Below are 12,670 nucleotides of genomic sequence, written 5' to 3' on the forward strand. Positions count from 1 at the left end.
TACAAGGAACTTTTATATTAGTACATTATTTTGTGGGTACAATCTCCACTAAAGTTTTCCCTATTGTCAATGGTTTCCCTAGTTAACATATTTGGTATTATTGTGTATATGTATCTTCTTATGGTTGTTGGTTATATTGCTCACATGGTTAAGGATTAATAAGGTTGATAAATGTTTGAATAGTCAGACTTTACTTTCTAACACTTATTGTCGAATCTGAGGAAGGAAAATTAAAAAATACAGGCCTTCTATTTTTTGTGTTTTATTTATTGTGTTGTGGATCTGTTGGGAAGACTCGACTATGAAAACTTTGGACTCGCCCTACATGGCCTTATTTGGTTTTAAAAACTTTAAAAGTAGTTTTAGGGCTCATCTTTATATTATTATTATTATTATTTTTTATGATGGACACTACTATGGACATAATTAGCATAATGGTTGATATGTTAGATAAGTACTTGATTTAGTTATGTAGGTTTTGCGGGGATGAGTTTTTGATATTATATGCTGGGGTTGTGAATGAACTAATTATTATGTAGTTGGTAGTTTGTTGCTAATGGGTTTTCCATTGTTTTGTTCTTAAGAGCCAACTCCCTTGTTTTGGATGCTTTAATATCAAAAACAATATCACAAATTACAATATATTATATCATATATGAGACAAAAAGGTACGTGTCTCTTAAGGAAGGCTTAAGCTCTATTTGAGGAAGAGGGTGATCCTATGAATAAACTTTTGTTTAGCTACATAATTATTATGAGAATTATCTCCTTCAAAATAGGATCTTCTGCTTTTTAGAATTGCAAATAGGATCTTCTACTCATTTGTCCGAATCAGCTTGTCCATTACAAGTTAGTGTATTTGGTGGGCCAATCAAATTTATAATGCGAAAGATTAGCATAGTTAACACATGTTTTGATTCCACCCACCGGTGGAAAGCGAAATCTTCGCTTGAACTACACTTGTTTGTGACGCGGCGCAACATGAGTGAATTCCTAGAGGATTTTATTTGTCCTTTTACTTGATAGAGAAAATCCTATTCTACGGTCCTGGGTTTCCGAGGGAAAATATCATGTTAATAGGAGAGGGAATCTTCCCAGTTGGATAAGACGTGAGTCATTTTCTCATTAAAGAATTGATCTGTTTGTCTTCAATGTTTCTTGTCTGATGTGAGCGCAGTCATGTTCATTGTTTTAAGCTAGATCATATCAAAACATTAATCAAGATAAAATAAATCGTGGCGGCCATGAATCGCTCATGGGACCTTCCTTTTGTTTACTTTTAGTTTTGGTGTATTCTACCTACTCTGCCCACAAGCTTTAGCGGTGTTTCCTGAAGGGTTAGTTGAGGTCGTAACCCTCACCAGGTCTAATGTGCATCTGGGCCTTCCAGGGGCAGGTTTATTCAAAGCCCACCATTTTTGACCGAAATCCAACTATAATTTACTGGGGCGTATCTATACTTTTATACCTACGGTCCAGTCTGATTTCATCATTTAATGTCAGAGTTTCCCCTAGTGTATTTTTAATCCCTATCTACTCTCCCTACAGTTCATGTCAACCTAATCAATTTTTGACGTACAAGAGCCATTCCGAAGAAAATCTAGGTGCAACTACTACTCAATTGACTAGATCCGAAGAAAGTAGTTCCCAGTTCCTTTCCTGCATTCAGGGTTGTCCCGTTACCACGTGTATATTATTGCCACTTTGGGGAGCCTTCAAAATCAGTTGTAGTGCAGATGCTCTTCGCTGCCTCAACTCTTTTAATTGGGGTCTCATTTTTATGGTTCATTCAGAGAAACCTAAGTTTAGTTTGAGTTGTGGGTGTCGGATTGTTGAGCGATCCGAAACACCCAATTGCAGGAAGAGGGGAAAAATTAAATCTGAGATTCAATTTTGACATTCTTTAGGTTTTTCTGAATTCGTTCAGTTGCAGTGGCAGAGCATCGATGGAAATGTTGAGATTGGATTCGTGTAGTACAATAAATCCACAAGCATGTTGCAATTTAGGGTTGCAGAATCCTGGGAGGATGTTGAAAGGATCTGTGCTGCCTACCGGCACTTGGAAATATCAGCAGCAACAAACCCTCGCATGTTCTATTCGGGCTGTGAATTTCAGGAGACCTTCACATCAAGCTAGATTGCCTACATTTTCAATCTTTTGTTCTTACAATGGGGGATGCACTGGTAAGTCATTCTGAACATTGGGTTTTAAAGTTTCTTTTGCTGTCTTGGATAAATGATTCCTTAATCTTCCGTTGGCTAAAATATGTTAACAATAATGGTAAACAGTTTGAAAAGCTATTGTGTTGAAGTGCGGTGCTTGACGATTTCGTCTCTCCTTAACATCTACCAGGTCCAATATGATTAATACTGGAATTTGGGTAGCTTTGCAGGCTAGTATTTCTTAGATGGATGGAATGCTTATGCTCCAGTGTGCTTGTAATTGCAATGCTGTTGAAGGAAATTTCTCTTTGTAATTTTTTTTAATGTTACAGACCAGATTGTAGATCTTTTCCTATCACAAAAGGTTATTTTTGGTTATGTATTTGTTGGGATGGTAAGCTCTGCCTCCGAAATATGCGTTTCTCTTTCATATCCATTACGATAGAGTGGGCTGGAGAGTTCCTCCTAATTAAACGTGTCCTTGTTATGGGATAAGGGAATAGATCTGGTTCCTATTCTTACCAAATACCAAGTGCTTGTGGATTATGACACTTGCTTCCAATGCATACTAGATTATTTTCTCAGTCATCTGCCGGTTTGCGTCCAATCAGTATATAAGTGGGAGATAGTCTTTGGAGATTGAAACTGTTCAACTCTCTTTTTCAGATAGCCACATTTCTGTGTTCAAATTAGACTGTTGTGTTTGCCTTTTTAACAGATCTTTCTTTTAATATGGAACAGTGTCTGAAGCAGACACATGCAATAACGAGGAGGCATTAGTTCTGAAGGTGCGCATCAAAGTTTATTTTCTTTTCTGTCAATCATCCAAAGATCATGGGACACAGTCTTATCTTGAATTTAATCATTGGTTGAAAACATTTTAGCAGCATTTATGTACTGCGTTGGTTGGTAACTTGTTTGCAAGTGGAGCCGATTTCTTAATCAATTAGGTTTCATGCAGAAAAAAGCAGAAGAGATTTCTTTTGGCATGGATGGGAAGAGCATATTTCTTGTCGGTATGTTCTACAACATGAAAGCAATCCTATTACATTTTGCAGTTTAGGCACATTTAAGAGAGAAGTGATTATAACTAAGATCGAACAAAGATTTCGTTTGGTATGCTATATAAAACACTGCAAACTTATTAAAAATGATTTGTTTGACAGGGATGATGGGTAGTGGAAAAACTACTGTGGGAAAAATTTTGTCTGAAGCTTTGGGCTATTATTTTTTTGACAGGTTTGCTTCAAGAAAACCACACTGAAGTTGTAAAATTGATTGCAGCGAGTAGTTATTATTGTATATCAAACATTTATGGGGCTGATACCATTCCTTTTGTGCAGTGATCGTCTGATTGAGGAAGCTGCAGGGGGAACACCCGTAGCACAAATTTTTAAAGAGAAGAATGAAGAATTCTTCAGGGATGCTGAGGTAATTATGATTTGATTTCACTTTTTAAGTATGCAATAACATATTCGATAGGATTCAAAGAGTGAAACTGAAACACGAAAGGTTTCTCTTTCTTGGATGCCTTTTCAATTTCGTAAGTCTACTGGTCTTTTGTATTGAAGTTCCTCTAGATGCTCGCATGGGAATATATTTTTTTTCATTTTGTGTATCACTATATTATATATATACAGACCCTATGAATTTGTTTTAGTTCAACATACAGACCCCTTAGACATACATGCATACATATGTATGTATGTAGGGTCTGTATATTGAATGAATATAGTGATTACAGGTTCAATCATAGATGTTTCAGTTAGTCATTATTTAGAAAATGCATTTTCAAGTCCTTATGCATTCAAATTGCAAGTCTTGTACACACTTGTGTTTGATGGTGACAATTGTACTTACAAATTTAGTTGGTAAAATGCCTTTCTCCAGAGCAAAGTTTTGAGTGAGTTATCTACAATGCATCGTCTCGTTGTTGCCACTGGAGGTGGTGCTGTGGTTCGACCTCAAAATTGGTAAGAATTTAGAGATCTGTAAAATGTACAGGGAATTGCTCTTCATGTTGCTCTCTAGTCCTTATGCCCATTTTTCAAATCAATAATTAGTTTTCCAAGCCAGTGACTCAGTTCTTGTCTGTATTGTACAGGAGCTATTTGAATCATGGAGTCACTGTTTGGCTGGATGTGCCCTTGGAGGCTCTGGCCAAACGAGTAGTGGCAGTTGGGACTGAATCACGGCCCCTTCTAGGACAAGCTTCAGTGGATCCATATACTCAGGTTTGTTTTTCTTCCCATGCTCATTCCCTAGAGTTATGGAATCTACTTGTGTTTATTGTTATTTTTATCTTAGGTATCATTTTCTCTTGCTTTTCTCTTCACCAATATATATGGTGGTCCTTCATCTTGATGCACTGGAGCCATCATTTATTTAAGCTTTATTGAAAAGTTCAAGTGCCTTCAATGATCAAACCTATTTATAAATGGGAAAGAAGGTGCTTTCGTGTTTAATGCTAAATACTTGGACCTTCTTCCCTACTTTTATTATTCCTTTAGTGCGAAGCCTCCTAAATATATCATATCTAGATACTCTGAATAATTATATCAATTTTTGTATGCTTGCAGAATTCTGTAAAGGTAGAAGGGCCCAAAAATTGTCATATTTATGGATTACAATTACAGCAGTTCCATAGGAAATAAAAATACATTATCTCATGCTAAAGGCCATTTAAAACTGGCAGTAATTTAAGATAAAGATTGGTGCTAGATTACTATCCTTGGCGGAGTAACCTTGAAATTTTATTCTTTTAGTTTGGTTATAATTTAAATGCAGTTCTTTGCTATACAAAGGACCATTTCAAACTGGCAGTAAATAAAGAGATATAATGGTACTAAACCACTTCCCTTGGCAGAAGAACTTCCTAGACTTACATCGTTATATGTGTAATTCTTTGCTCTAAAAGTTTTATTTTATAGCTCCAACTTTTTACTTGTAAGAACTTGAAAAGCATTTTAGTTATCTTAAAAGTTGTCAGATCTAAGTCAATTTTGTAACAGTTATCAAAGATGTGGTACTGTTTCAAGTTGACTGCCCTTCTTCACAAAAGAAATATAGCTAGCTTCATCAGAAAATTCACCAAACCTGTGAAGTTCTGTTTTTAGTTACAATACTTGCTTTTGTTGCAATTCTCTGGATCAAGAAGACATTCAGGAGAAAATAAAATAAATGAATCTCTGATTCCTTTTTGATTGGATGAAAACTATTTTAAGCAACAAACTTCAAAAGTAGTAACTTAAGGGAGCCTGAGTTGATATTTGACTAGTGTTTCCCAAATCCATCTTGGTTTCTCTTGCTATCAAAATGGCAGCTATCTACTCAATCCAGCCTTAAAGTTGTACGTTCTTCCCAGTATGTAACTAGCCCAGATTCATGACAAAAATAGACTAGAACAAGTTCATTTTAAGACTGGATCATTCTCATACTGAAGGCACTAAAACATTCTGATTTCTGCCAATTGATGATTCCACATTCCAGACTAGAATTCTGCTTAAACTGAATCATTTCTACTGAAATATTTGATTGCTTCATGTGATTGGTAGGCTCACAAGCAAACCATTGAGGATTCTATGACCCTTACATTGTATTTGCTTGAATAGTTTTGAGGATGACATTCTTATTAGTAGGCTTCCTGGATTACACCACAAGCTGATTTCTAGCTATTGCAGTTTTGAAAAACAATACATTTTTATAGAGTGAGAAGCAGCAGTATTCATCAATTCTAATTGCTAAACATTATAGGAGAAAAAGCATGGAAAGTCTTTCCTTAAATATGGTCAGTTTTTCATCCCCACACTTGTTGATCTTTGGCAATTATTGAAAACTTGTGAAAATTGTAGTTTCTTTGAATTATAAATCAGCCCCGAGTTTTTTGTTACAAAAACTTGCCTATGACTAGGGAAAAACAGTGAATTTCAGAATGAAAACTTGCCTGCACTTGGATATTACTATCCAGTCCAAAAATCTAGGCAAAACCTTGGTATCATTTGTTGTGAATTTTTTCTCTTAATTCAAAAAGGAAAAGTAAGTTTTGTTTTTTCAATCAACAGTTCATTGAAAACAGTTGACTAAAGTCCATTTTGCCAGAGATGGTGGGACAATAAAAATGAAATGAAGCTGTTAAAGGAATAAGACCATTCAGATCCTTTTCTATATGGTTGCAAACTTGCAATTCTTCAAATTGACACAAATTTTTGCTAAACTGCAAAAGCAATTAATATAATACTGTCCACTAAATAAAATTACAGTAGAAATTCAAAAACTTGTCAGGATTCTGGAACCCCTGTTGTTCTCCACTGTGAAGACAAAGTAGGCAAAGCTAATGAATATCCAGAGGTTTTGGGGAGAGCTAATACAGATCTTGTATTGTTGAATAAAAATACACTCCAACAGAGAGCTTGTTTCCCATAAATTTTCCATTGATCTCTTATTTGAGAAAAAATTCTTGCAAAGCTTGAAGGAGACTTTTGAAGCAAGCAAAGTAAACTTATGCATGCTTTGAAGAATATTTTTGCAAATTAATGTGTTTTTTGATGATTGAAAATCGTAAGTTCTCTGATTTATTTTTGGATGGATAAATTCTCCTCTGAATTATTGTCGAGTTCAAGTTTTTGAATTTTATCGATCTGTATTTTTTGACTGTGAATCTTTCTGTCAAGATCATTCGATCTCATGTTTTCACCTTATCAATGACTTGAACAGTAAAACAGTAGTGTGTGGATTAAATCGTTTTATGCTGTGATTTTTTTTCTCTTAGTGTTACCCTGACTTGATGTGCAGTAACAACCTGTTTGCAATTGCAAGAAACATGTATGAATTTACCCATGATGTTTGGTTCTTAATGTTTTTTTGCAGGCTTTCGCAAGACTCACTGAACTTATTGAGAAGCGAGGTGCAGCATATGGCAATTCTAATGCAAAAGTATCACTGCAAAGTATATTCCCATGCCTTTAAAGTGGTTGTGTTACAAATTTTAAAAAATACTTCAATTTATTTAAGTCCTGAAATTCATATTGGTACTTAAAGATGAAGACTGTTGGAATTAAGTGAATTGATTACATTGATTGCAGAGATCGCTGCAGAACTTGGCTATATTGATGTCTCTGATCTTACTCCCACAACTATTGCAATTGAGGTATGCTTTTTATTTCAGAATTTCTGATTAGTATGTCAGCATATGTGTGAAAACATCTATGTTGGATTGCAGCAATACAAATTGAGGCTTATGACTAATTTAGCTAGGTTTATTAAAATCTCTCTCTCTGACACAGACACACCAACCCACCCACCCACACCTTGAATTGTTATCCCCTTATTTTCTAGTTCATCGTTTGTGCATTTTTAGAGGGGCACAGCTCCCTGATGCTTTCTTTATGTAGATGGACATATAAGTGTTTTGGGTGAAGTAAATAATTTATGAATAAATGCTCTTGTATTATTCTGTTGCATACAATCAACATCATACATTACTGCTTGGTATTGCTTCTTGTCATACAGTGTGGTTCCATTCAACATTATAATGTTCTGTTTTTAACCTCATTTATTACTTTTCAACATTCATCGGACGAGTCAATCTGTCTGTTTTTATTTTTTTGTTATATTGGATAGTGGTCATTGTCTTCAGGTCAATTCACTGCTGAAGTAAATAATGTATGAATGAATGCTCTTGTATTATTCCGTTGGATACAATCAACGTTACTGCTTGGTATTGCTTCTTGTCGTACAGTGTGGTTCCATTCAAGATTAAGAGCAAGATGATATTTACTTTTTAACGTTCTGTTTTTAATCTCAATCATTCCCTTCAACATTCCTCGGATGAATCAATCTGGCTATTTTTATTTTTATGTTATATTGGATAGTGGTTGTTGCTTCCGGTCAATTGACTGTTGAAGAACTCACTTTTACAAGCCAGTTGCCGTTCTTCTGCCTTCTGACTTTTCTCTATGGTCTCTTAATCTTTTGCAGACAGTGATCTAGTTTCCCTGTTTTTCTAACCAACTTGCATAAATCCCTTTAAGTGGTATAATTCTCCCAACTTGAGGAGATTATACATGTTGTATAATTTGTTGGACATTTACTGAATATACTAGTTTGTTCTTATATGCGTTTTAGTTTCTAAGTCTTTTGGAATCTCAAAATGGTTTTGCTTCATTGCACATGCTAAAATTTACTGAAATCCTGCAGCTTTTGTGCCCTTACGTTTCTTCTGCTTTTCAAAACTTTGGTCTTGTTCTTTTCTCTTTGTTGTTTTATGGAAGACAAAAAGAAGAATGTGAGCCATATTGTTTCAGAGACTTTAAAGCCGTTTCATAGCATTGACTTAACATGTTTCCAAAACAAGCATTTGATTTTATCAAATAGGATGCAGTAATGATGCTTTTTACAGTTCTATATACTAGGTTAAAATAATCTAAGATTGCCATTGGCAAAGCCGAATGCCAATATCATTATCTACAGTTTATAAATTACTATATATTGTTGCTTTCCATAATAAAGGATCTCAAAACCATTTGTCTATGAAAGGGGCTCTGGTTTTTGTTGGTTGATCTGGCTAGCATCTGATCTTGAAATCTTTTATTTTTTGTGCTATTAATAAAATATACATTGAGAGTGTTTTGTTTTGAAATACTAAAAAAAAAATCTAGTTCCAATTAAAATGTTGCCTTTTTTTTAAATTATTATTTTTTCTGTCAAATTCCCCAGGGAATACGTATAAGACTGACTAACTAACTAACTAACTAAATATATATATATATATATTAAGCTTAATGAAATTTATGCCTTTGTGCGCTAAACTAGGATTTGCTTTTTCATTTGACAACATGGTTCCTGGTAGTAAGTTTTACACAAAATAGTCAATTCTTTTGTTTTGGTTTTGCAGGTCCTTGAGGAGATTGGAAATTTCTTGAGATGTAGAAATAAGCTGTCTATGAATGGAGTGTCTAAGGCTGAATCCAATGCTTACAAGTACATGAGAAAATTGTAGCTTTGCGATGACCTTCAATAACTCAATTGTATTTTTGGAAGTCTTCCTTACCCAGGATAAGCGAATGACTTCAATTCTTATTCTTTTTCTTTTGGTAAGCCCTTCTATATTTAGCTCACATGGGCATCCACCCGTATCCATCATATAGAAGGGTCTCAAAAAAGACATGGTGGATGTGGACCATGTTTTTGCCCTATTCTTTGGATTCTATAATACTTTGTACATATTATCACGGTGAAGTTTGGTAATTATTTTCTAAACTATCTTATGGAGTTTGGTTTTCTCCTTACACTTGTCAATGAAGGTCCAAATGAAGGCCCTTTTTGTGCACTTGGAAAACATTACTTCCTACCGAGCTCAAATAATTATTTGCATTGTAAGGAAGTGTAAAATGAGCGCAATGAAGGTAATGTATTGTTAGACAAGATAGTTTGCAAGTAACAAAAAAGGCAAATCTTGCTTTTGCAATTATCATGGCCTATAAAATTTCATAAATACAGGAGAAGGCTTATTTATAGAAGTTTATAACCTTGATAAAGGGTACTCAACTATGCTACCCAAAAAGTTTTCGACAGAAAAAAGAGTTAAGAATCAAACCAAGATAGTTTGCAACTTAAATAAAACAATGGCAAACATCTGTCACAATTTATTGTAACATTCGCAGATATTTAAAAACTTGGTGGATTATGAAACTCGTTAAAGATGCACAAATTTTCAAGTGAGAGGTGAAGGATCAAACATGGAGGTCCAAGTTGCCTTACACAAACCAAGTTATTAATGATGAGCGGAGAAGGAGCACAATCTACTTTATCACAGCATTTGACAAGGATACGAAAATAAATGTGAATGCAACCATATAAACATGTTAATCAAATATTTCAATTAGTCTCATAAATATTGACTTCTTAAGTGATACTGTTAACTCGACTAAGCTCCACGATGTAAAATGAAGATAAATATTGATTTTGGGTTCTTCTAGTTTCTACGTGTGCAGAGATTAATTGTCAAACTACTTTTGCAATTGATATACCATTGAAATGAAATGGAAGATTTTTAATGACATCCACGAGACCATCAGTCTAAGGGACCAATATAAGACCCATTAATTAGTCTGTTGAGGTTTCTCCAGGTTATCCCTTTTGTTGTGGATTTGCATAAGTAAGATGTTCCCCTTGTGAAGTCTTTGTCCTTCAAAAAGCTCTTTTATGTTGTTCACCTTTAAAGAGTCCTTTGCTAGTTGTGAATATCCTCGTATGCAGTGCAATCTGTCACATAGTGCCACTTCGTTTGCACCACTCCCTTGGTGCAAAACCTACAAATTTTGTCCTCTCACTCTTCTTCAGGGCTTTCCATTGGCCAGTTTCACATCTCAAATGGTGTGATCCAGACCTCAATTGAGAAATTAAGATTTTTCACTTTCCTTTGATCTCAGTTCCTAAGTACTATTTGTCACCATGTTCACATGTGGGGTTACATAGTAGGCTTTTTTTCTATCTAATTGATTTGTCCGCATGGCATATCTGATTTTTTCTACCACCCATTTTTTTTTATTGAAACACTTACCTAAATTAAGTTAGGTTAAAACTTGTCTATTTTTACAATCTATTTAAGGTTAAAGCCCATTAGTGAATGAGCTTGAAGCAAAACTAACCAGCTTTAGAGGATTAAAGTTGTAAGTCTGTAATGCTTGAGGCTAAGTTTCTGATGGTTCACTAGCTAATATATATTCTAGCAACCTCAACACACAACATAATGAATAAATTAAAATAGTTAGGGCTATCATTTAAGGGTATGAAATATATTGTGATTAAGGTTAATATTTAAGGGTATAATTTATATCATGGTTAGGATTATCATTAGGCTTAGATTTATTATTATGATTAGGGTTAGGGTCAAGATTTGGATTATAATTAGTTGATAGGTTGTTATAGGTATAAAATCTCCAAAAATATCTTTGTCAGACATCTAAAAATTGCAAAAACATCATTCTTAGATCTTTGAAAATTGTAAAAATATCATTGTTGGATGTTGACATATTTTTGGTGTTTGGGCATTTACATCTCTATAGAGGTTGTGGAGCGTGAAGTGGTCCAAAAAGTGTTGTTTCAAAACAATTGCTCGAGCTTGACACGTAGACCCCCCACTGATCGACACCAATGAACTCTACCCCTCACCTTGCCTCAAATTTTTTTTTTTTGGCATCAATGACTAAGTCATTTGTAATGTGAACCCAATCTTATTACACCCATTAGAGCACCTCACTTAACCACACTTGACCTTACACCTGATCATCTAAACACGTTTGTGATACATTGAATGTCACATTACCACTTGTGAGTTACCCAATTACTATGCCCTCAAAACCTTAAACATACTCATTTTTATCACTGGACTTGCAAATATTTGCTCTTGTGAATGCTTCTTGCTGTTTCCTTTTCACATTGTTCATGGATGATTGTTGTTCTTTTGCTACTAGGTGAGAAGCCATATCGTGATTTTCTTGCACTGATAGTTATATGTTTCAATCATTCTTGCTTGAAATCATTGCATCTAATGTGATAGAAATAAATAATAAGAGGACATGGTAAAGGACTAATGTACATTGTCGATTTAATCATTACTTGGTGTTGTAGTTTTAGTGAATCTCTATAGTGTCTTCCATTTTTACATCTTAAATATGAGGTTTCTTTGTGTCTATCATCGTATTGAACATATACATTGAAATAATTGAATGTAATGTGATTTAATTGTTTCCTAGTGTTGTACTCACAATTTTTTTAATTTTAGAAATAGGGTTTCTAAGGGTTTATTTGCAGTCACAAATTATGTAATCTCTTAGGGTTTCATAGGCTTTACTTCTTGTCATAATTGCAGGTTTCGGTCGTTTCACCATGAAATCATTGCATATAATGTCATAGGGAGTAATAATTAGAGGAAATGAGAAAGATATAGTGTAAATCATAGTTTTTGTGAAACTTAATAATTTATTTCAATTTTAGCTTTAAATATGGAGTTTTTTTTTTTGTGTTTATCATTGTCTTACCCATAGTGTATTTATAAAAACTTCAACAACCACATATGCTTCTTGTTGACCTCCTTTCTAAGCTTATATAACTTGTGTGCTTTTTCAATTTGTTATCGATTAGTTTGACACCTTGAATATAGTCATTTGCATATCTCTATTCAACTACACTGTCTCACTATAGTAACTAATTGCATAACTAGGTGAACATTAATGCATGCATTATTTAATTGACATGGGGAACATTAGGTGTATGCATTGTTAAGTTGACATTAATTGCATTTCTATGTATTATAATGTATTTATTCATTAATTAACATACATTGTATGCATTACTCTAGTTTTCAATATGTTACTTTCCATTCTTTAGCTAACATTGTTTCTGTTGGTATAAATAAGTATTCACTATTTACACTTACTTAGGTTAATGCATTATTTAATTATTTTGTATTATTTTATTATTTATTTAAGTGAGACATTTAGGAGTT

At 34.1% G+C, this 12,670-nt stretch overlaps 1 protein-coding gene across 1 annotated transcript; it reads left to right on the forward strand.

The window, feature by feature from the left end:
- Positions 1-1,723: 1,723 nt before the first annotated feature.
- On the forward strand, positions 1,724-9,423 carry LOC149536318 (shikimate kinase 3, chloroplastic-like). Its single transcript, XM_089806691.1, has 10 exons — positions 1,724-2,184; positions 2,905-2,951; positions 3,125-3,179; positions 3,330-3,402; positions 3,507-3,594; positions 4,054-4,136; positions 4,268-4,397; positions 7,030-7,108; positions 7,245-7,309; positions 9,056-9,423. The coding sequence occupies exons 1-10, from the start codon at positions 1,947-1,949 to the stop codon at positions 9,158-9,160; spliced, it is 963 nt and encodes a 320-aa protein (XP_089662817.1). The 5' UTR covers positions 1,724-1,946; the 3' UTR covers positions 9,161-9,423.
- The last annotated feature ends 3,247 nt before the right edge of the window (positions 9,424-12,670 follow it).

The sequence above is a fragment of the Cupressus sempervirens genome, chromosome 10 (assembly GCF_028749045.1).
Source record: "Cupressus sempervirens isolate cs-2001-9-10 chromosome 10, ASM2874904v1, whole genome shotgun sequence".
Lineage (NCBI taxonomy): Eukaryota > Viridiplantae > Streptophyta > Pinopsida > Cupressales > Cupressaceae > Cupressus > Cupressus sempervirens.

What these genes read in the sequence shown, in the direction of transcription:
- LOC149536318 (XM_089806691.1), top strand. Translation starts at nt 1,947, where the DNA reads ATGGAAATGTTGAGATTGGATTCGTGTAGTACAATAAATCCACAAGCA. An exon ending in AGGAGGCATTAGTTCTGAAG is followed by an intron (nt 2,952 to 3,124) that starts GTGCGCATCAAA and finishes GGTTTCATGCAG; the next exon opens with AAAAAAGCAGAAGAGATTTC. An exon ending in GAAGAGCATATTTCTTGTCG is followed by an intron (nt 3,180 to 3,329) that starts GTATGTTCTACA and finishes TTTGTTTGACAG; the next exon opens with GGATGATGGGTAGTGGAAAA.